This window comes from Cyclopterus lumpus, chromosome 11 (assembly GCF_009769545.1).
Source record: "Cyclopterus lumpus isolate fCycLum1 chromosome 11, fCycLum1.pri, whole genome shotgun sequence".
Classification (NCBI taxonomy): domain Eukaryota; kingdom Metazoa; phylum Chordata; class Actinopteri; order Perciformes; family Cyclopteridae; genus Cyclopterus; species Cyclopterus lumpus.
In genome coordinates, this window is record NC_046976.1 from 3,710,148 (window position 1) to 3,736,220 (window position 26,073).

The following is a 26,073-nucleotide window of genomic DNA, read 5'->3' on the forward strand; positions in this document are numbered from 1 at the left end:
CAGAATCAGCAGCCAAGGAATCCGATAAGCCTATTGAGGAATGGGAGATCAAGCAGGTGATCTCAACACTCAAAAATAATAAAAGCCCAGGACCAGATGGATATATTAATGAATTTTATAAAACCTTCAAGGATATGTTATCACCACTGTTGCTAAAAGCATACCACCATGCATTGTAATCTAAAACCATGGCACCATCTTGGGCTGAGGCAACTATATTGGTAATTCATAAAGAAGGAAAAGACCTCACAGTGCCAATCCTATAGACCAATATCACTGCTGAATGGGGACCTGTGCATTCTAACAGCAATCCTAGCAAGAAGAGTTAATCATATAATCACTAAAATCATCCATCCTGATCAGAGGGGATTTATCACTGGAAGATGGCGTTAACTTACGACACTTATTGAACATAATATCCCATCACAAAGAAGAGAAAATAGAAGCAATGGTTATGTCCCTAGATGCTCAAAAAGCATTTGACCGGGTATCATGGCAATATTTATTCCAAACACTAAAACGGTAAAACTTGAATTGGATACAAACACTATCTTCGTCACCACAAGCAGCTGTTAAAGTGAATGGATATAAATCACAAAGATTCACATTGGAACGCGGCTGCAATTAGTATCGAACCCCTAGCTCAGCTTATCAGAGATGATAATGAAATAAAAGGAACTGTAATACATAAAGAGGAGCATCAAATATCCCTGTACGCTGATGATGTATTATTATATCTCACGCAACCTACATCAACAATACCACGTCTAAAGGAACTCATCTCGCAGTATGGATACTACTCGGAGATATAAGGTAAATGTGGAAAAAACAGAGGCTCTGTATATCAATGGAAACATCTCAAGAAATTGAAAACTCCAAAGTGGATTTAAATGTCCAAAAGACGGTATAAAGTACCTTGGTATATACATACCCTCATCCTTACAGAATTTATATGAGGCCAATTATTGTAGAATAATTCGGTGCATTTCCCTGCATTTCCCTGCTTGGTCGTGTTGAAAGTATTCACATGAATGTCCCAGACTACTCTCCTTACTTCAGATGCTCCAAAATCTAGTTTTGATAACCTGGATAAAATAATTTCCAAATGTATCTGGCAGGAGAGACTTAACACATTAGAGCTATCTAAACTAAATGGAGGCCTTAAACTCCCAAACTTAAAATATTACTTCTGGGCTGCACAAATGAAAGCTTTGATAGTGTGGATTCAGAATGGCACAGACACTCGCTGGGTTAATATTGAGAAAAACGTATATGCCCAGAGCCCTTACAAAAGCCTTTTTTAGATGCTTGGGATTACTCTTAAAATCGGGAACAATATACAGACAGCTTTTGGGCTTCCAAAGTTTATTTCTTTATTAACGAGCATCGGATCCATGAAGACCTTCACACCTAACAATCTAGATACGGGCTTTAGAAAGTGGTCACACATGGGACTTGTTCATGTAATGAGGATAACCTCAAGACATTCGAGCAGCTGAAAAAAGATTTTGATCTTCCCAAAACCGATTTCTACCTACAATTGAGAACTTTTCTAAAGACACACAAAGAGTGGGGAGAGCTTGTGAAACGTACGCCTCTAGAAAGGTTTTTAATCGAGATACAGATGGGGAATGAAGATAAGAAAACAATAAGTAAATGATATAACATATTTCTATCTATGAATCTACATAATTCCCAACAGATAAAGCAGAGATGGGAATCGGAAATGAACACCATCATACCACAGAATTTAGGAAATGTGCACAGAGGCACACAAACTCAAACACCTGGAGGGAATTTAAATGGGAAAAAATCACCAGATTCTTCAGAACACCAGAGATAGAGATAGATTCTTCAGAAGATAGTAGCCTATCTCTGGTTACTTCTACGCTGAGATGCCAAGAAGTGTCCCGACCGTGTGAGGTGTGTCTGTAAACAAACTATTGTTCAAAAGAGATTCCGCACATCTCGTCGGGTTCTGGGGAAGACGCCGCATGACTGTCGGCCCAACACATTCCAACTGTGGAAGCGCTGCCAATCATACACATATATTCTGGCTATGCCCTAAATTAAATACATACTGGAGAGAAGTCTTTGATGCCCTCAAAGAAATATTTCAACAGGACATCCCTACAGTAGCACTATTGGGAGCGATCATGTGTACCAAGACATACTGAAAAATTGACAGAAAGCGACTTTATGAAAATACATATTGTTATGTTGATGAAAACTAAATTAAAAAAAAGTGCAAACTGTATCTACAGGTGGAGACCATTTACGCTAATAAATCAAGTAGCTTATGTCCATTACTCCCACCCACAGTTGGGCCAAAAGAAGTTCTGACTCGTCAAACGTGACGCCTCAGTCTCAGTCAGCTAACTCAAGGCGTGACAAAAGAAATGTATGCTGCTACTTAGCTTGACCTGCAGTATTTACATTTAGTCCACATCGTCAAGTGACGCTAAGCCCAAACTAGCTTCATTGAGAAAATATGACATGGCCACACAAGACAAAATGAGTGGGTTTACTGGCTGCAGTGCCAATTGAAACACAATGCATGTCAAAAGAGGCGCTTGTCCAGCATGTGCAAGCTGTTCTGAGGAAGTTCATAACTTCAGAGAGGCTACCATGTACCAAGTAAAATATACTTAAAGTATCAAAAGTAAGAGTGACAATTATAGTATTAGACTATTTAAAATGAATGCATGAATATGAATGGATGTTAATAACGGCAAGGGAATTTGTTTGAACCATGCGTTCAAATACAATTTGTATAAAAGCTGTTGTTTTCACACAAAAAACAACAACATATATTTCAACTTTGTATGCTAAGCTATATAATTATATGCAAGGCATTACACAAATGTTGTAACAATTAACAGTTCAAAGAGAGAACTGGTTGCTGTGAAAGGCCTGCGGTTGTTGCAGGAGGCTCTGCCAGATCCTCCGTATAAAGCCAATGCTGTTTGCAGCACGCACCAATGGGAGCGTGCCAGAGAAAAGCAAAACAAACTTTTAGATACACGCCTTAAAGAGGCATGCGTGGGAGTGAACAGAATAAACTTCCCTGCAATGTGACAGGAGAAGAATCGGCTGCGGTTGCAGTTGATGACGAGGAAATAATAAAAATTACACACAATCTGTCGTTTGTCATTTTAATTTGCGCAACAATGTCAACACCTGCGCAAGTATCGTTTCTTGTGTAACCCGACGTCACCTTCTGTATTATCTGGCTGGAGTGAGACTGTGAGTTGAGAACACCGTCTGTTCATTTCCTCCAGAAATGAGCAAATCGGATTGGCTCACACCTCATACAAATCTGGGCTTAATCTGTATTGCTACATAATCAAGCATCTAAGATAAGGGCAGTGAGGGTTAAGAGAAATGATCACGGGCTCCTAAAGGTAGCCTGTGATCATGTATCACTTGATCAATTATGGCTTATGAAAGCAATTATGCTTTTATAAGCCATAATTGTTCAGGACATAGATGTTACTTCTACGCTGAGATGCCAAGAAGTGTCCCGACCGTGTGAGGTGTGTCTGTAAACAAACTATTGTTCAAAAGGGATTCCGCACATCTCGTCGGGTTCTGGGGAAGACGCCGCATGACAGTGCTTCACTACCGCCTTGATTTTTAATTATGGATTTCAGTGGTTGTTTTAATGTTGCCAGTCTGGGTGTTAAGATAAACATTATGGTTATCAGAGGGGGAAATGCTCATACAGGCTGGTAAATATGAATACCCAATTGTTTAATGATGCAACGTAATACTAAATATGCAATTTAAAACATGCAGACTTAAATTATTATTATTGTATTTGCAGTAAAAGAAATATATAATATTAGTGATAACTTCATCAGATGGTTAAAAGTATCACATCTGAATAGTTACGTGTGAAATTGATTCTCTACCATCTGAGATTTATACGAGTTAACCAATTGTTTCAAGTTTCAAGTTTTTATTTGTTCGAGAGGGACAATGTACATTAATGAACACTTTAAATTCAAATGTAAATGTACCCAATTTCCATCAGCCACCAGGGTGGTGTCACCTCGATGAAGCCAAGATCACAAAGAAACGGAAGATGAGAAAAGAAGACGTTAGCGATGGGTTTCACATGCACCGTGGACATGTGTGATCAAGCTCCCTGAAAGAGAACGTCTGGGTGCGCCGGAGATAACACAGATAAAACCTGTCCAGCGTGGTCTAATGTTCGGAGACGCTTTGCCCGGATTAAAGCGTTTCAACAGGAAGGACATGAGGAATAACAATCAAGAACAGTCAAAAGTACAAAAATAAAAGGTAGCAGCAGAGCGAGAGGGAGACATTATGATTTTAAATAATCTGTACAAAAGCACGTAATCGTAAAAATGTGCCTGTAGATGCGGCTCAAGAAAAGTGGACGGATATGAATGCCGCAGTCAGGGCCCCTCAGAGCAGGGTGAGTTCTGGGTGCGGTGCCGGCAGGAACGGACAATGGTTTCACATTCCTGACCTGGTGCCAGATTGAACAATATCCTGCAGGAGGTTCAGCCTTGTGGAGACGTAGAGGAAGAAATGGTGTGCTCACAAGTGGGCAATGACAGACACATGAGGAGGGGTGTGCAGCGAACTGAAAGGAGGCGACTTTCAAAGGACTCGTCTATCCTTATGGAATGGTGTCTAGATCGTGGACAATAGGGAGTTGTTTGCGGTGTGATCATTTGAGGTTTCTTTTAATTAGTACAGCACGGTGTGGTTAGTTTAAGCTACAACGGGCCTCTGTCAAAGTACTTCTGTGTTCGGCAAACAAATAATCACCACTCCAATCAGTGTTTTCTATATTAGCAATGGATCAACTGGATATGGAAGGGGTTTCTCATAGTGATGAAGCCACAGAGGAGCACCATCCCACCCTGCAGCTCTCATCCACATTATAGTGTTTTTAGCCACTTTGTTCACGCAGAAGAAGAGTATTCAGAACAGCACATGGCGTTAAACTACCAGGTATTTATGTTTAATAGAAATGCACGCTTAGCTCTGTGACTCCAACGTAACGTCAATGCACTAAAAGGGACAAACTGAAGACGGCGGAGACACAAACAGAGGTCACATTAAAGAAAATATTGGTCTGAGATTCATCAACTCCCGATAACTGCTAATGAAGCTCCGTGTCTGCTGAATATGTAAATAGGGACTTGTCTGCTGACACATTGGTGTGCAGAAACAAATAAGCACATAACACATAACACATAACCTCACACGTTCATTTGGTGGCGTCTTTGATTGAGCACCTGTATTGTTAGTCATCATCTTGAGTAACATTTCCAAAACCTGCCCAAGCACCATTGAGTGTTAGAGTTAAGAGGGTGTACTTAGGAAGTTTACTAAGTAAATATTACAAGTTTACTGTCAACTGAATTGTAAAAAAGCTGTGGAGGCGTAATCTAGATAAAGCCTGTGTGATTTAGCACTTTCAAGTTTAATCTATTTGTGGTTTCATTAAAACTATTTTCTACTTAAGTAAATACAACAGCATGTTCCGATTGTTTAAACAGCATGAAATCAGGAGCCACTCTGTGCACGTCTTCAGGAGGATTAGGAGTGAGACTCAAGGAGAGAAAGCACTTGTTCCTCTGGACATTCTGTAGTAGTGGCCAGGGTTGGAATATAACAAAGTCAGTTTTGAGGGGCTTGTACTTTACCACATTTCAGATAGAAATATCGCTTTTCCCTCTTGTCTGACCTCTATAATTAAATATTTAGGTGAATATTTTACATACGAACCATATGACCCGTTTTTAATTCTGCCCAATCAAATATAAGAATTATTATGTAAAGAACTGTATACCAGTAACATTCTGAGCTGTTCTGTATTTCTGACTTGTGATACTCTCAACCTGCAGTAACCTATTTGTGTTTGATCTCTTGGGGGGCAGCAGAAACAAACTGTAAACACAACACTGTCTTCCTTATCTTGGCTAGTGAGATAAGGAAGATAATCAAAGTTGATAATACCTTTTAAAGTCTAATACCTTTAAAAGGTATTATCAACTTTTAAAGTGGATATGATAATCACACAAATCCTTAGAATTATAATCAGAAAAGTTATCGATTTTAGCTGCCTGAAATATATATTGTTTATATTTCAGTTCTCTTAATAGGTAGTTGTACTTTGTTGTATGTCTTCGATTAGAGAATCGATACTCATACCCCATAAAGTCTAATATATAACTACAGGTAGGCACGGTGAGATGAAACACGTCCTCGTAATTCTAACTACTGTCGAATGTGCACTGGCGGTGTCTGTAGTAAGTGGGAACAAAGTCAAAGAGACCCTGTTGTTAATGAATAATCCTACATTTGGTTGACAGCAGTTCAATCATTAAAACCATCCCAATTCATTATTGCAAGTTGGATCTGCATTGCTAACCTTTAAATGTCAGACAAAAGAAAATCTCTTTAACGTTTTGTCTCCCTTCGAGTAAACAAACCAAATGTCTGAAGAACTTTCCCCGCAGCCCCTGAAGGAGCCCCTGAAGGAGTTATCCGTCAGGTTCCTACATTCCTACCACGCCCAGCTTCAACTGGAAATCTGATGATTCTGGGGGGCAGATGTGAGATGACAGGTGAGAACATTTATTTTATGAAGCAATTCTCAGGAAACCAAAAGGTTACGGACATTACCGTTTTACTTCACTTGAAATAAGAGTTAATTTATGAGTAAAAAAAGTAATATTTTCTGTAAAAGAATTAAGGCCTGTATTTTTATGCAGAATTGAGAAAGATGGAGTTTTATTGTTAGTGATATGTCGAGTCACTTACAATCAAGTTGGTCCATCTTATTTTATAGAAACCCACAATCATGGGCCACGAAAAAAAAGCTAATGAGACATTTTAATGGAAAGAATATTTTGAGGTTTTAATACTGCCACACGAATGTTTTTCGGGAGACGCGCCTTTCTTCAGTGCTTATTCCTTTTTTCTTTTCACCTACATGAAGGATCCAGCACCTAGTCTTCAAGGTCTCATCGTGACTTGATCGCATTGCGAAATATGCGACCAAGGGTGACTTCTCACGCTTGATTGAGTGGAACATTGTTGTCACCTGTTGTCGTTGGATACACCTGGGCAAAAATGTTTAGACTAACTGCACATTAGTCAGACACACGGCGTCGTCAATACGATGTGACTAACGTCTCGCCTTCTGGTTTATGCCACTAATAAAAGATGGCTTCTGGAAAGGCTATTGGTTATGTTACGCAACACTAGCACCCCATCTCATCTCATCTCATCTTTATCTACACACACACACACACACACACACACACACACACACACACACACAGTCATGTATATGCTAGTCACAGTGGAAAACCTGCCAAACCTGAGGGAAGCACATATACAAAGACAAAGCTCTCTGTAATCACCAACGCGTCCGGTTCCGCTTATCACAATCTGGCTAGTGAGATAAGGGAGATAATCATCTACGTCGCTTCTCACTTTTAGTATGTAAAAGAAAAATAATTGACTGTGCATCAATAAAAGACAAAGAGGGTTTAGAACCCTGTGTTCGACCCAGAACAACCGATAGGACTTACATTTAACGCAAGTTACAATACACTATTTGAGCTTCGGTGACGTGGTTGTCGGTTTAATAATCTGCACACCTGTATCCCAGTAAGAAAGGACTAAGTTGCTTGCTTGTTATTGTCTAACAGCACAATGGTCATGCTCTTAGGAAGTCTGCAGGAATTTCTGGCATCCTGAGCTCAGTGTTGTCCTCGCAGTCTGAGGAGAGGAGGTTCGTTGGGAGGGGAGGGACTTAACAGCTGGATCGGCTGTATATCTGACTGGTGAGCACAGAGGACCACCGCACAGTCGTTGGGAGCACATCAAGGTCCCGACGCTTCTCACGTCGGCCGACACCGACTGCTCACCGGAGTTGGACTGTCTTCAGACATCAGGTAAGAGCAAAACATGTTTTTTCAAGATTGGTGATTGAAAATTCAATCATTTCTTTTGTTTGTTTCTAAGTTCCAAAGGAAATTCTCAGTGAAAAGATAATCCTTTTTCGTTAAAGTGTTGTTTAATCGAAAGTAAAAGTCACATTTAAGCTGCAGCTTAGTTTTCTCATGAGCGGGATTGAGATAGTGTTGAAATATAACAGAATGATATTGCGTATGCTGCCCTGTCAGCCAACTCCCTTCTGATAAAAGGGGAAAGCAAACATTCCTCACTGGTTACCTTTGAGCACACTGGTTGAAATACAGCTGTCCACATGTGAAGGCTTTCAACAAGTCTGAACATCGTGCCTACCCCTCCCTGGGAGCTGTTGACAGACACAATGACACTGTAACACTTTCCACAGCACCATAAACTACGATGTATCAAACCATATTCCACTGCCTCAATCATTCCTGTATATTTTACTGCTGAGGCGGCGTCACAGACGTGATGCAATGGGATCCACAGGGGAAACCGTATAACTTATTTAGACATGTCAATGTCATTGAGGATCATGCACCTTTTTGAGAATCAGTTTGACTTATAATACTTTCATATTTAATATTTAATATTTAATACTACAAGTTATAGGGTTGTATAGTTATGACGACAAGCACTCATAAATATGCATAATGCTTTTTGACAATAATCATTTTATAAAGACGTAGACGGTCAAGTATTATAATACTTCATCATTTCTGATCAGTGTATTATAATTCACAAACTTGTTATACCTTATAATATTCTTAAAAAGCATCACAGTGGGATTATAAATTACTCGAAGTGGCAATGGGGTGTTTTCAGTGAAGTAATGATATTTCCAAGGTATAGGTAGATATTATAAAGTACAAGCTGGTTATAAGTCACTGTAAGTGGTCATTGTTTGCTTTAAGTAAAGTGAGTAAATATAGAATTAAACCTACGTCACATTTACATTTCACAAATGTATTCGTAAAAACTCACTCTAAGGACTCAAAATATAGATAATACCTGAGAACCATTCCTACATACAGGTCATAACAGACAACTAAGTACTGGTATGGTACCCCAATATAACACGACTGAATGATGAAAAATTACATTTCACTAATGTGAAAATAATTTATAATGCTTTTTGTTTTAATCTAGCTTAGATTTTTTTTTTCTTCTAATGTCACTTTACTTAAAGCAAACAATGACCACTTATAATTACATTCTAATGCGTTTATAACAGTGTTAATAATGCATTATTTTAAGATTACAACGCATTACAATGATGATCCAGATGTAAGTTAGTGACAAGCAATTATTAAGTATAACACATATAAGTCATGTGTAACAATTATTGTTATTAAGCATTATAAATATTTGTGAGGGCTTATAACTTTCATTATATTATCTTCATGTATGTACGGGTCACAACATAATGCTGTCCAGCTTAACTTTAGGACTAGGACCTCAATAATAAACATGTCATTGAATTGAGTTTGATATTATGATGTTATGGCAGAGCTGTCACACTGAGTGTGCTTCATTGTCAATCCCTCCTCCCGGACACGGGAGTGAATTTGAGTACTTACTTAAAGCGAACAGTAAACAGTGAAGACACAGTATTCATACAACTCTTAAGCTTCACGCAGGTGAAGCTTACGATATGATGAGCAAGCTCAATAAATGCAAAGTAAACATTAAGCATCTTAAACAACATTAACAAAGCGGGTGACGATCTGCATTCAGCAGCTGCAAGGCGAGATACTGCAGCACTGCATGACTGCCGATGCAGACAACCAATACACTGGCCTCGGTTAGTCATGACATGATGTTGTAACTGCAGCATAGCGACCTTCCAGTGTTGCATATCATGCAGTAATAAACCAGTACCCACCTTTAGTCCACTGAGATTAGAAATGACAGGAGAGACCCATTCTTAACTCAAAAGGTACTCGCAGGCTAATGTGCAAAAAGGCTTGAGCGGCAGCCAAGTGATTTCCATCTCATGCAGGGAAGCTACTAAAGGTGATTTTCTGACAGAATTCCCACAGTCAGTAACATATGGAACTAATAATGTAAAGAATAGAGCCTTGTCTGGCTTTACCCTTTCACTTGTGCATTAAAACGTCATGGAAGCAATTCCCCTCCACACAATGTCTTATCAGAGTGGGAAATACAACTATTATTAACCTTTCAACAGAAGGTGTGGACCGAGCCGCTGGGTATTACCTCACAACGTATTTGAATGAGGTCATTTAATAGTACTCGGGGTGTAGTAACCTGTGTTCTGGATTTGAATTCTGATTAAACCTCACAGATGTATTTACTGACTTGACTAATGTGGAATTTAGCCATTGCAGCTGCACGTTGTGTGATAGCAGCTTTAAGTACATTTCTAGCATCTTGTTTTGCACAGAAAACCCCTGGACGCTACCAGCCCAGCACTAAACAGCGTACAGACAAAGTTAGCAACTAGCTGGTGAACATTGAGGAGCATTTTGCATCTAAAGAGTCAGATTTTCCCTCGGAAGGTGGTGGAGATGAAAAACATAAGGTAAAAGGAGGGTGAACATTAAGAATGGAAATTATGTTTAACGTGTTTGCGTTCCGTGTCTGTTGTAACAACACAGGGCCTCTGGCAGATCCAGTTTAGAAGCAATCTGTGACATAATCCCAAAGTAAATACATGATGCATGTGAAACAAGTTTATCAACTGGCAGAGTTCATTTCTAATCTGTGCACGAATGGAAAGGAAAAGTGAATACAATGTTTTGTCTTTGTGGGGTGACTATGGGTCAGTGGTTAGCATGCCCGTCTTTCAATCACGAGGTTGGCAGTTCAATCCCCGCCCTAGTCGATGTGTCCTTGAGCAAGACACTTAACCCTGCATTGCTCCCCGTAGCTGTGTCTACGGTGTATAATGTAAAGTGTCTTTGAGTATCTTGAAAAGCACTATATAAATTAAATGGATTATTATTATTATTATTATTATTATTATTAAATCTATGTGCACCATGTACCAATGCAGGAATTATGTATGAAATGTTTGAATGTATTCAAAACAATTGTAATAAGGTGCTTGAAATGTGTACGGTCTGTAGAATAAAGTTCTCCATTGGAATGTAGCTACAGCTAATGGGAGGTGGCGCTCTGTGCTTGCCTTATCTCTACAGAAACGGAGTTTCATGACCATAACTGCCCACATACTTTTGGTCTTTATCCTGGATTTTGGAACAGAAACGGAGCACCAGAGGATCTGAGGGTGCCCACAGACTCATAAGGAAACTGAAAGGTTTGGAAGACACATCCCATATTAAAATGGCTACAATTCAAGTTCACTTCTCTGACTTTAAGGGGGAGAAAAAACCATTACCTTCTATCATCATTAACATCTTATTTTTTTTAATCTAAAAATCAGATTAAAGTTTTTAATAATAATAATATGTTTTACTTTTGTAATTTAATACACAGGCATTACCTTATTATTTTGAAACCTAATGGGCTCAAACTGAAAAAAAAACTAAATTTGACTTTTATATATTGCATATTCATTAAATTGCTAAGGTGGACCGAAGTACTTTTGCATTCCCTGAAAAAATGTTTACATATCTATTATAAAAGTACGCTGCAGTTTTGAATAATGATAAGACAACTAACGTAACCATTGTGTTTATATGTATCAAATGCATTATAGTGAGCTGCTGTTTCCAGTCATGTATGAAGGGTTTACAGATATGTTAGGTAATTTAGGCATTTAAACCTTGTATTGGTCTTAAATTATGACTTTTTCTAAAGACTATAAATACCGGACAGTACAAAATGCAAATTCTTAGCAAAACAATATAAGCTTGGAATCAGACAAGCTTTGTCTTAACCAATATATGCAGACATGGAGGGGATCAGTAATTAGTACCACAATGAAACCAGGGTTTACAATTAGTGTATCATTAAAAATAAACAGGGTCAACCATGTAAAGCTAGCAACATAACACTGTGTGAAGGAATAAAAAGAGGCAAACCAACTACAACATAATGCTAAAGTAATAACAAGAATACCCACAGTGGCTTTTGTGGGATTTCACAGTAATCTTAAGAGCGGACAATATCCTAACATTTGATTTGATATATAGGTAAACCTTAGTCAACTAAAAGTGGAAAAAACAGAGCTAGAAATGGAAAATAAATAAATTTGACAAAACCTCAAAGTCTAAATAATATGCATATGACAAACATTTGCACACATATGGATGCAAATAATAGTCTACTTTTATTTATACAAAGTAGACACCGCTCAGTGTAACACTACTCAAAGCAACATCAATTACAGCCTTCAAAATGTCCATAATATATAGCGTAGCTATATAATTCCAACACTGTAAACATATATTATCCAACACTAATACTACACTAATGTATCTTTAAAATGTTGCAGAGGTCACAACACATTAAACCAATTTAAGCAATGTTCTTTGTGTTATACAGCTGTATAGGACAAGATGGTCTCTGAGCAAAATGGCCACACAGAGGTCCACAGACCCGTGGCTGGCATATTTCTGGAGAAAACAAAGGAGAAGATAACCATATACCAAGCCATGAAGAAACGTCTGCTTAAGCCAGGAACAGCATTAGCTCTGCTTGAAGCACAAGCTGCCACATTGGGCATTATAGACCCAATAAACAATCGAATACTTCCAGTTGCTGATGCTGTTAAGGGGGGAATAGTTGGACCAGAGATGAAAGAGAAACTCCTCACAGCCGCGAAAGCTGTCAATGGCTATGTAGACCCCTACACCAACCAAATGATATCTTTATACCAAGCTGTGCAAAAAGATTTAGTACCAAGAGACTATGGATTGAGGCTGCTGGAAGCACAGATCGCCACACACAGTCTGTTTGATCCTATTGAGAAGTCAAATATCTCAGTTGAATCTGCAATTCAAAAGGGCTTCTATGAAAAAGGTTTGCTCAATAACCAGATGTCAGAGCTCAAAGTGTACTACAATCCAAGCTTACAGGAAAATCTTAACTACCAAAACCTCCTTGAGAAATGTACTTTGGAGCCCGACACAGGCCTGTTGCTCCTTCCTGTTTGCATCACGTTCAAAGGTCTGCGGAGAGGTATTTCCTCCACTGAACTGCTTGAATCAAAGATCATTGACCAAAAAACATTTGATGACCTACAGGGGGGAAATACTACAACACAGGATGTGATGTTGATGGAAACAGTCAAAGAATACCTGCAAGGCAAAGGCTGTATCGCAGGCATTGCTGTACTCTCATCCAATCAGAGAATGAGCATTTATGATGCCATGAAGAAAGGCATACTGATGCCTGGGACAGCACTAGTTCTACTGGAGGCACAAGCCTCAACTGGATTCATGGTTGATCCTGTAGAAAATAGAAAGTTGACTGTCGATGAGGCCATCAAAAACAAACTTGTTGGCCCTGAATTTCATGCAAAGCTACGTTCTGCTGAGCGAGCAGTAACTGGATACAAAGACCCATACTCAGGCCAAACTATATCCCTGTTTCAAGCACTGTCAAAAGACCTCATAGTTAAGGAACATGGAATCCGCCTACTTGAGGCTCAAATTGCCACTGGTGGAATAATAGACCCAATCAACAGTCACAGGCTACCAACAGAAATAGCCTTTAAGAGAGGTTATTTTGATCAAGAAATGAACACCATACTAGAGGATTCAGGGGACGACACAAAGGGCTTCTTTGACCCAAACACAGAAGATAATCTAACTTATCTTCAGCTGATGCAAAGGTGTGTCATTGATCCCATCACTGGACTATGCCTCCTCCCACTCCTTGGTAAGTCAGACAGGCTGAATTTCAACTTCATTGACTACCAATCTAAAATGTCCCTCAAAGAGGAGAATGTGAACGTGACATGCGGAAAGTACATGGGAATGACAGTATCACTATGGGAACTCCTGATGTCAGAATACTTTGATGAACGCCAGAGGCGAGACATCATTCAGAAGTACAGAGAGGGGAAGCTCAATATCAAGACGATTATCACAACGATTCTGGAAGTGATAGAAAGGTCAGTGAAGACAACGAATATCGTCTTTGAAGGCATCAGAGAAACTGTCACAGCCAAACAGCTTGTGGAAGCAGACATCATTAGCCAGGAGGTTATGGAGGATCTAAAAAAGGGGAAAATGTCAGTAAAGGAAGTGATAGAAGATGAAAATGTAAATGTATACCTACAGGGGAAAGACAGCATTGCAGGCATTCTGCTTCCTGATTCTCGCATCATGACCCTCTACCAGGCCAGACAAAAAGGAAAGCTGATGCCAGGAACTGCTCTGATTCTACTGGAGGCACAGGCCGCAACAGGGTTCATAATTGACCCTATTGGAAACAGGAAGTTTTCAGTGGATGATGCTGTCAAAGCAAAGATTGTGGGGCCTGATATGTGTCAAAAGTTGCGCTCAGCAGAGAAAGCGGTCACTGGGTACAAAAACCCATATGATGGGCAAATAATCTCTTTGTTCCAAGCCATGCAAAAGGATCTCATCTTAAAAGACCATGGAATTCGACTTCTGGAAGCACAAATTGCCACTGGTGGAATCATTGACCCAGTGAACAGCCATCGCATTCCTGTCCACGTGGCCTATAAGAAGGGATACTTTAATGAGGAAATGAATGAGATCCTGAGTGATCCAAGTGATGACACCAAAGGATTCTTTGATCCCAACACCCATGATAACCTGACATACTTGCAGCTCATGGCCAGATGTGTTCGAGATCCCAGTACAGGTCTGTGCCTCTTACCACTCAAAAGCAAAAGCAGCAGAATTAACATAGATGATAATATTAAGGAAACATTCAAAACAACAACAGTTACTGTTAAGTACGGCAGGTTCAAAGACAAGCACACAACACTATGGGATCTTATCAATTCAGAGTACATGACGGAGGACAAAAGACAGCAGTTTTTTAAGCTCTTCAAGTCAAAGAAAATCACAATTGAGCAGCTCATTGTCACCATTTTAGAGATGATTGAAAACAAGGATATAAAACGACAAGCAGGGCTGAGTTGTGCTGGTCTCAGAGGAGAGGTGTCTGTTGTGGATCTTTTACAGCTTAAAATTGTGGATGAAAAAACATACAACAGTATGGTCGACGGAAAGATGACAAGCACAGATCTGATGAAAATGGAGAATGTGAGAACCTACCTTCAAGGGAAAGGTTGCGTGGCTGGGGTGATATTGCAACCTTCCAATAAGAAGTTAAGCATCTACGAAGCACAGAGAATTGGCATTCTCACACCTGGCACTGCCCTCTGCCTCCTTGAAGCACAAGCGGCCACAGGGTTCATTGTTGATCCTCTGAAAAACAAAAGACTTACAGTGAAACAAGCTCTCAGAGAGAAGGTGATCGGTCCACAGATGCATGAAAAGCTTTTGTCTGCAGAGAGGGCTGTCACTGGTTACAGAGATCCATACACTGGTCAAAAGATCTCACTTTTCCAAGCCTTGCAAAAGGATCTAATTGTCAAGCAGCATGGCCTTCGTTTACTTGAGGCCCAGATTGCTACAGGTGGTATCATTGATCCTTTAAAGTGTCTTCACTTGCCCCTTGAGGTTGCATACAGTAAAGGATACTTTGATGCAGAACTTAATCAGATTCTATCAGACCCAACTGACGACACAAAGGGCTTTTTTGACCCCGAGACACAAGCCAATCTGACATACATGGAGATGTTGGGTAGATGTGTAAAAGATAAGGACACAGGACTGTTTCTTCTGCCACTGAATGACAAACCAACAGCTACGGGAATAAAGGCAAATATTAACACTAACACAGAGATAAAGGAAGAGTTTGGAAAGACAGTTGTGAGCATATCAGTAGGACGTTATGCAGGAAAATCTGTTTCTCTGTGGGACTTGATTCACTCTGGGTACTTCACTGAGGATCAGCAGCTTGAATTCTTTGAAAAATACAGAAAAAGGAAGATAACCACACAAACCATAATCACAATAGTGATTTCCACCATTGAAAAACTGGAGAATGAAACTCCCAAAATGATAATGGGCCTGAGAAAACCTGTCTCTGCACAACAACTACTGGATTCTGAGATCATTGATGCAAATACATTCAAACTGGTGAAAGAAGGAAAGGTCACTCTCGAGGCATTAATCCAACATGAACCTGTGAGAGGATACCTGAGGGGAACTGGAAGCATTGCTGGAATTAAGGTTCATCCATCCCAGAAAGTAATGAGCATATATGAAGCAAAAAAAGAAGATCTGTTGACACCTGGCTTTGCACTTGTACTGCTTGAAGCACAGGCTGCAACAGGATGGGTCATTGATCCTCTCAAAAACAAGTTCTATGGTGTTGATGAGGCAGCAAGAGAGAAAGTAATTGGACCAGATGTATATGGGAAACTTCTCACAGCAGAGCGTGCTGTCACTGGCTATAAAGATCCATACACAGACGCAACAATATCATTGTTTGAAGCCATGGATGAACAGCTGATTCAAAGAAGTGATGGTATTCGTCTTCTTGAGACACAGATAGCAACTGGAGGAATCATTGACCCAAATCAAAGTCACAGGCTTCCTATTCATGTTGCTATTAAAAAGAGACATCTGAATGAAGAAATCAGAAAAACTCTGTTGAACCCCACTGGTGATGCAAAGGGGTACTTTGACCCAAACACAAAAGAAAACCTCTCTTACCATCAGCTGATAAAGCGATGCGAGACAGATCCTGAAACAGGGCTATTTCTTCTACCCCTGTATCAAGAGGAATCCCTTGTATTTCACACAGATGAGCAAATTGAGCTTGCATTCAAAAACAAAACTATCGCCATGAATGCAGGGAAATTCAAAGACAAAGAGGTGACATTATGGGAAGTGTTGCTCTCTGAATACATATCAAAACAAAAAAGGGAACAGCTCATAGAACAATACAAGACAGGAGCCATGAAAATGGAGGAGATCATTGAAATACTCACTGTCATCATTACAGAGGTATCATCCAAAGAAAGAAAGTTCAAAGGACTAAGAAAGCAGGTCTCAGCCAGTGAGTTGTATGAATCAAAAATTATCTCAAAGGAGCTTTTCACACAGATTATACAAGGGAAAGTAACTGAAGAGAATGTTAACAAAATGGAATCGATTCAAAAGTATCTTGGAGCTACAAACTGTATAGCAGGTGTCAGAGTTGAGAATACAAAGAAAGTTATGAGCATCTACGAAGCCAAAACCAAACGGCTGCTGACCCCTGGCACATCTCTTGTGCTGCTGGAGGCCCAAGCTGCCACTGGTTTTATTATTGACCCAGTGAACAATACAACATTTTCCGTAGAAGAAGCTGTAGCTCAAGGAGTGGTTGGCAGTGAGTGGAAAAGGAAATTGCTTTCAGCCGAACGAGCAGTTACAGGATACAAAGATCCCTACACTGGAGACACAATTTCATTGTTCCAGGCCTTGAAAAAGGATCTCATTGTCAAAGATCATGGAATCCGTCTCCTTGAAGCACAAATTGCCACTGGAGGCATAATTGACCCAGTCCACAGCCACCGAGTGCCTGTACAGGTGGCATACAAAAGAGGATACTTTGATGAAGAGATGAACGAGATTCTGTCTGACTCTGGTGATGACACAAAGGGCTTTTTTGACCCAAACACACAAGATAACCTCACCTATCTTCAACTGCTTGAGAGGTGTGTGACAGACCCAAATACAGGCCTTAATTTACTGTCCATAGTAAAAAAAGGTGAGTTTTATTTCTTTGTTGATGAGTCAACCAAACTCATTCTGAAATCTACAACAACAACCAGAGCAGAAGGGACATATCAAGGAACAACAGTGTGTCTGTGGGATCTGCTCTACTCCAAATACATCACAGAGGAGAGGAGGAGAGAGCTTGTGCAACAGTACAAGTCTGGATCAATCACAATCGAACGCTTCTTAGAAATCATCCTGACAATCATTCAGCAGCAAACCACGTCAACCTCATCTTCATCAATTGTCATTTGCCAACCACCAGAAACAAGGGTGGACAGCAGCACACTGAAAACTACTGTCACCACTACAGTCACAGAGACAAATCAAGTTGAAAACTTCCATGGAATCAGAAAGGACGTCACTGCTGCCGAGTTGCTTGAATCAAAAATCATCAACGAAGACCTCTACAAAAATCTTACTGCTGGGAGTGTCACAGTGACAGAAGTAAGTGAAATGGAATCAGTGCGGAAGTACCTTGAAGGGACCAACAGCATTGCAGGAGTGTACCTGCAGTCCACCAAAGAGACCCTCAGCATCTATGAGGCCAAAAGCAAAGGCCTGCTGACTCCTGGTACCACGCTGGTTCTGCTGGAGGCCCAAGCTGCCACTGGCTTTGTGATTGACCCAGTGAAAAACAAGAAACTTTCTGTAGAGGAAGCTGTAGCTCAAGGAGTGGTTGGCAGCGAGTGGAAAAACAAGCTGCTTTCAGCAGAAAGGGCAGTTACAGGATACAAAGATCCCTACACTGGAGACACAATTTCATTGTTCCAGGCCTTGCAAAAAGATCTCATTGTCAAAGTTCATGGAATCCGTCTCCTTGAAGCACAAATTGCCACTGGAGGCATAATTGACCCAGTGTACAGTCACAGGGTACCTGTACAGGTGGCATACGCAAGAGGATACTTTGATGAAGAGATGAACCAGATTCTGTCTGACCCTGATGACGACACAAAGGGCTTCTTTGACCCCAACACAAAAGAGAATCTCACCTACCTTCAGCTGGTTGAGAGGTGTATCACAGATCCCATCACAGGCCTTAGCTTACTGGTGATTGCGAAGAAAGACGAGCTATATTTCTTTGTTGATGAGGCAACCAAACTCATTCTGAAATCTACAACAACAACCAGAGCAGAAGGGAATTATGAAGGAACAACCATGTCTCTGTGGGATCTGCTCTACTCCAAATACATCACAGAGGAGAGGAGGAGAGAGCTTGTGCAACAGTACAAGTCTGGATCAATCACAATCGAACGCTTCTTAGAAATCATCCTGACAATCATTCAGCAGCAAACCACGTCAACCTCATCTTCATCAATTGTCATGTGCCAACCACCAGAAACAAGGGTGGACAGCAGCACACTGAAAACTACTGTCACCACTACAGTCACAGAGACAAATCAAGTTGAAAACTTCCATGGAATCAGAAAGGATGTCACTGCTGCCGAGTTGCTTGAATCAAAAATCATCAACGAAGACCTCTACAAAAATCTTACTGCTGGGAGTGTCACAGTGACAGAAGTAAGTGAAATGGAATCAGTGCGGAAGTACCTTGAAGGGACCAACAGCATTGCAGGAGTGTACCTGCAGTCCACCAAAGAGACCCTCAGCATCTATGAGGCCAAAAGCAAAGGCCTGCTGACTCCTGGTACCACGCTGGTTCTGCTGGAGGCCCAAGCTGCCACTGGCTTTGTGATTGACCCAGTGAAAAACAAGAAACTTTCTGTAGAGGAAGCTGTAGCTCAAGGAGTGGTTGGCAGCGAGTGGAAAAACAAGCTGCTTTCAGCAGAAAGGGCAGTTACAGGATACAAAGATCCCTACACTGGAGACACAATTTCATTGTTCCAGGCCTTGCAAAAAGATCTCATTGTCAAAGTTCATGGAATCCGTCTCCTTGAAGCACAAATTGCCACTGGAGGCATAATTGACCCAGTGTACAGTCACAGGGTACCTGTACAGGTGGCATACGCAAGAGGATACTTTGATGAAGAGATGAACCAGATTCTGTCTGACCCTGATGACGACACAAAGGGCTTCTTTGACCCCAACACAAAAGAGAATCTCACCTACCTTCAGCTGGTTGAGAGGTGTATCACAGATCCCATCACAGGCCTTAGCTTACTGGTGATTGCGAAGAAAGACGAGCTATATTTCTTTGTTGATGAGGCAACCAAACTCATTCTGAAATCTACAACAACAACCAGAGCAGAAGGGAATTATGAAGGAACAACCATGTCTCTGTGGGATCTGCTCTACTCCAAATACATCATCGAGGAGAGGAGGAGAGAGCTTGTGCAACAGTACAAGTCTGGATCAATCACAATCGAACGCTTCTTAGAAATCATCCTGACAATCATTCAGCAGCAAACCACGTCAACCTCATCTTCATCAATTGTCATTTGCCAACCACCAGAAACAAGGGTGGACAGCAGCACACTGAAAACTACTGTCACCACTACAGTCACAGAGACAAATCAAGTTGAAAACTTCCATGGAATCAGAAAGGACGTCACTGCTGCCGAGTTGCTTGAATCAAAAATCATCAACGAAGACCTCTACAAAAATCTTACTGCTGGGAGTGTCACAGTGACAGAAGTAAGTGAAATGGAATCAGTGCGGAAGTACCTTGAAGGGACCAACAGCATTGCAGGAGTGTACCTGCAGTCCACCAAAGAGACCCTCAGCATCTATGAGGCCAAAAGCAAAGGCCTGCTGACTCCTGGTACCACGCTGGTTCTGCTGGAGGCCCAAGCTGCCACTGGCTTTGTGATTGACCCAGTGAAAAACAAGAAACTTTCTGTAGAGGAAGCTGTAGCTCAAGGAGTGGTTGGCAGCGAGTGGAAAAACAAGCTGCTTTCAGCAGAAAGGGCAGTTACAGGATACAAAGATCCCTACACTGGAGACACAATTTCATTGTTCCAGGCCTTGCAAAAAGATCTCATTGTCAAAGTTCATGGAATCCGTCTCCTTGAAGCACAAATTGCCACTGGAGGCATAATTGACCCAGTGTACAGTCACAGGGTACCTGTACAGGTGGCATACGCAAGAGGATACTTTGATGAAGAGATGAACCAGATTCTGTCTGACCCTGATGACGACACAAAGGGCTTCTTTGACCCCAACACAAAAGAGAATCTCACCTACCTTCAGCTGGTTGAGAGGTGTATCACAGATCCCATCACAGGCCTTAGCTTACTGGTGATTGCGAAGAAAGACGAGCTATATTTCTTTGTTGATGAGGCAACCAAACTCATTCTGAAATCTACAACAACAACCAGAGCAGAAGGGAATTATGAAGGAACAACCATGTCTCTGTGGGATCTGCTCTACTCCAAATACATCACAGAGGAGAGGAGGAGAGAGCTTGTGCAACAGTACAAGTCTGGATCAATCACAATCGAACGCTTCTTAGAAATCATCCTGACAATCATTCAGCAGCAAACCACGTCAACCTCATCTTCATCAATTGTCATGTGCCAACCACCAGAAACAAGGGTGGACAGCAGCACACTGAAAACTACTGTCACCACTACAGTCACAGAGACAAATCAAGTTGAAAACTTCCATGGAATCAGAAAGGATGTCACTGCTGCCGAGTTGCTTGAATCAAAAATCATCAACGAAGACCTCTACAAAAATCTTACTGCTGGGAGTGTCACAGTGACAGAAGTAAGTGAAATGGAATCAGTGCGGAAGTACCTTGAAGGGACCAACAGCATTGCAGGAGTGTACCTGCAGTCCACCAAAGAGACCCTCAGCATCTATGAGGCCAAAAGCAAAGGCCTGCTGACTCCTGGTACCACGCTGGTTCTGCTGGAGGCCCAAGCTGCCACTGGCTTTGTGATTGACCCAGTGAAAAACAAGAAACTTTCTGTAGAGGAAGCTGTAGCTCAAGGAGTGGTTGGCAGCGAGTGGAAAAACAAGCTGCTTTCAGCAGAAAGGGCAGTTACAGGATACAAAGATCCCTACACTGGAGACACAATTTCATTGTTCCAGGCCTTGCAAAAAGATCTCATTGTCAAAGTTCATGGAATCCGTCTCCTTGAAGCACAAATTGCCACTGGAGGCATAATTGACCCAGTGTACAGTCACAGGGTACCTGTACAGGTGGCATACGCAAGAGGATACTTTGATGAAGAGATGAACCAGATTCTGTCTGACCCTGATGACGACACAAAGGGCTTCTTTGACCCCAACACAAAAGAGAATCTCACCTACCTTCAGCTGGTTGAGAGGTGTATCACAGATCCCATCACAGGCCTTAGCTTACTGGTGATTGCCAAGAAAGACGAGTTGTATTTCTTTGTTGATGAGGCAACCAAACTCATTCTGAAATCTACAACAACAACCAGAGCAGAAGGGAATTATGAAGGAACAACCATGTCTCTGTGGGATCTGCTCTACTCCAAATACATCATCGAGGAGAGGAGGAGAGAGCTTGTGCAACAGTACAAGTCTGGATCAATCACAATCGAACGCTTCTTAGAAATCATCCTGACAATCATTCAGCAGCAAACCACGTCAACCTCATCTTCATCAATTGTCATGTGCCAACCACCAGAAACAAGGGTGGACAGCAGCACACTGAAAACTACTGTCACCACTACAGTCACAGAGACAAATCAAGTTGAAAACTTCCATGGAATCAGAAAGGACGTCACTGCTGCCGAGTTGCTTGAATCAAAAATCATCAACGAAGACCTCTACAAAAATCTTACTGCTGGGAGTGTCACAGTGACAGAAGTAAGTGAAATGGAATCAGTGCGGAAGTACCTTGAAGGGACCAACAGCATTGCAGGAGTGTACCTGCAGTCCACCAAAGAGACCCTCAGCATCTATGAGGCCAAAAGCAAAGGCCTGCTGACTCCTGGTACCACGCTGGTTCTGCTGGAGGCCCAAGCTGCCACTGGCTTTGTGATTGACCCAGTGAAAAACAAGAAACTTTCTGTAGAGGAAGCTGTAGCTCAAGGAGTGGTTGGCAGCGAGTGGAAAAACAAGCTGCTTTCAGCAGAAAGGGCAGTTACAGGATACAAAGATCCCTACACTGGAGACACAATTTCATTGTTCCAGGCCTTGCAAAAAGATCTCATTGTCAAAGTTCATGGAATCCGTCTCCTTGAAGCACAAATTGCCACTGGAGGCATAATTGACCCAGTGTACAGTCACAGGGTACCTGTACAGGTGGCATACGCAAGAGGATACTTTGATGAAGAGATGAACCAGATTCTGTCTGACCCTGATGACGACACAAAGGGCTTCTTTGACCCCAACACAAAAGAGAATCTCACCTACCTTCAGCTGGTTGAGAGGTGTATCACAGATCCCATCACAGGCCTTAGCTTACTGGTGATTGCGAAGAAAGACGAGCTATATTTCTTTGTTGATGAGGCAACCAAACTCATTCTGAAATCTACAACAACAACCAGAGCAGAAGGGAATTATGAAGGAACAACCATGTCTCTGTGGGATCTGCTCTACTCCAAATACATCACAGAGGAGAGGAGGAGAGAGCTTGTGCAACAGTACAAGTCTGGATCAATCACAATCGAACGCTTCTTAGAAATCATCCTGACAATCATTCAGCAGCAAACCACGTCAACCTCATCTTCATCAATTGTCATGTGCCAACCACCAGAAACAAGGGTGGACAGCAGCACACTGAAAACTACTGTCACCACTACAGTCACAGAGACAAATCAAGTTGAAAACTTCCATGGAATCAGAAAGGACGTCACTGCTGCCGAGTTGCTTGAATCAAAAATCATCAACGAAGACCTCTACAAAAATCTTACTGCTGGGAGTGTCACAGTGACAGAAGTAAGTGAAATGGAATCAGTGCGGAAGTACCTTGAAGGGACCAACAGCATTGCAGGAGTGTACCTGCAGTCCACCAAAGAGACCCTCAGCATCTATGAGGCCAAAAGCAAAGGCCTGCTGACTCCTGGTACCACGCTGGTTCTGCTGGAGGCCCAAGCTGCCACTGGCTTTGTGATTGACCCAGTGAAAAACAAGAAACTTTCTGTAGAGGAAGCTGTAGCTCAAGGAGTGGTTGGCAGCGAGTGGAAAAACAAGCTGCTTTCAGCAGAAAGGGCAGTTACAGGATACAAAGATCCCTACACTGGAGACACAATTTCATTGTTCCAGGCCTTGCAAAAAGATCTCATTGTCAAAGTTCATGGAATCCGTCTCCTTGAAGCACAAATTGCCACTGGAGGCATAATTGACCCAGTGTACAGTCACAGGGTACCTGTACAGGTGGCATACGCAAGAGGATACTTTGATGAAGAGATGAACCAGATTCTGTCTGACCCTGATGACGACACAAAGGGCTTCTTTGACCCCAACACAAAAGAGAATCTCACCTACCTTCAGCTGGTTGAGAGGTGTATCACAGATCCCATCACAGGCCTTAGCTTACTGGTGATTGCGAAGAAAGACGAGCTATATTTCTTTGTTGATGAGGCAACCAAACTCATTCTGAAATCTACAACAACAACCAGAGCAGAAGGGAATTATGAAGGAACAACCATGTCTCTGTGGGATCTGCTCTACTCCAAATACATCACAGAGGAGAGGAGGAGAGAGCTTGTGCAACAGTACAAGTCTGGATCAATCACAATCGAACGCTTCTTAGAAATCATCCTGACAATCATTCAGCAGCAAACCACGTCAACCTCATCTTCATCAATTGTCATGTGCCAACCACCAGAAACAAGGGTGGACAGCAGCACACTGAAAACTACTGTCACCACTACAGTCACAGAGACAAATCAAGTTGAAAACTTCCATGGAATCAGAAAGGACGTCACTGCTGCCGAGTTGCTTGAATCAAAAATCATCAACGAAGACCTCTACAAAAATCTTACTGCTGGGAGTGTCACAGTGACAGAAGTAAGTGAAATGGAATCAGTGCGGAAGTACCTTGAAGGGACCAACAGCATTGCAGGAGTGTACCTGCAGTCCACCAAAGAGACCCTCAGCATCTATGAGGCCAAAAGCAAAGGCCTGCTGACTCCTGGTACCACGCTGGTTCTGCTGGAGGCCCAAGCTGCCACTGGCTTTGTGATTGACCCAGTGAAAAACAAGAAACTTTCTGTAGAGGAAGCTGTAGCTCAAGGAGTGGTTGGCAGCGAGTGGAAAAACAAGCTGCTTTCAGCAGAAAGGGCAGTTACAGGATACAAAGATCCCTACACTGGAGACACAATTTCATTGTTCCAGGCCTTGCAAAAAGATCTCATTGTCAAAGTTCATGGAATCCGTCTCCTTGAAGCACAAATTGCCACTGGAGGCATAATTGACCCAGTGTACAGTCACAGGGTACCTGTACAGGTGGCATACGCAAGAGGATACTTTGATGAAGAGATGAACCAGATTCTGTCTGACCCTGATGACGACACAAAGGGCTTCTTTGACCCCAACACAAAAGAGAATCTCACCTACCTTCAGCTGGTTGAGAGGTGTATCACAGATCCCGTCACAGGCCTTAGCTTACTGGTGATTGCCAAGAAAGACGAGCTGTATTTCTTTGTTGATGAGGCAACCAAACTCATTCTGAAATCTACAACAACAACCAGAGCAGAAGGGAATTATAAAGGAACAACCATGTCTCTGTGGGATCTGCTCTACTCCAAATACATCACAGAGGAGAGGAGGAGAGAGCTTGTGCAACAGTACAAGTCTGGATCAATCACAATCGAACGCTTCTTAGAAATCATCCTGACAATCATTCAGCAGCAAACCACGTCAACCTCATCTTCATCAATTGTCATGTGCCAACCACCAGAAACAAGGGTGGACAGCAGCACACTGAAAACTACTGTCACCACAGGGTGCCTGTACAGGTGACATACACAAGAGGTTACTTTGATGAACAAATGAACCAGTTTCGGTCCGACCTTGATGACGACACAAAAGAGAATTTTGCTTGCTTTATCAGATTGTGTTCTGTGCTTTACTCTTTATTTAGTCACAACATAATTGTACTTTCTTTTGATTAACAGACTTGAGAGAAAAATACATACATACAGTTGGGTTATTGGGTTAATAGTAGAAATGGATTAGAGAAAATATTCTATGCTAGTATAGAAAAATGTCATTTGGTTACAATTTTCTATGATCATGTACAATATAGATCTTTTGAGTGAGAAAATTATGAATGATTGGGCTAAAAACACTGCAGAAATCAATAATTTCTAAAATCACTTTCATGCCTTTAGTTATAAATGTAAAATGTCTTTGGTGAAACAATGTTTGTGGTCTTATATCTATATAAAAACGATAAAATGCAGTGGCCTCTGTCTGCTTGATTTCAGTTTCTAATGACTTCATTCTGATCTATTTTGGCAGTGACTGCGGTATCAAC

At 41.5% G+C, this 26,073-nt stretch overlaps 1 protein-coding gene across 1 annotated transcript; it reads left to right on the forward strand.

Moving 5' to 3' along the window:
* Nucleotides 1-7,837: 7,837 nt before the first annotated feature.
* Nucleotides 7,838-25,991, forward strand: eppk1 (epiplakin 1). Its single transcript, XM_034544963.1, has 3 exons — nucleotides 7,838-7,949; nucleotides 11,133-11,251; nucleotides 12,442-25,991. The coding sequence occupies exon 3, from the start codon at nucleotides 12,456-12,458 to the stop codon at nucleotides 25,554-25,556; it is 13,101 nt and encodes a 4,366-aa protein (XP_034400854.1). The 5' UTR covers nucleotides 7,838-7,949; nucleotides 11,133-11,251; nucleotides 12,442-12,455; the 3' UTR covers nucleotides 25,557-25,991.
* The last annotated feature ends 82 nt before the right edge of the window (nucleotides 25,992-26,073 follow it).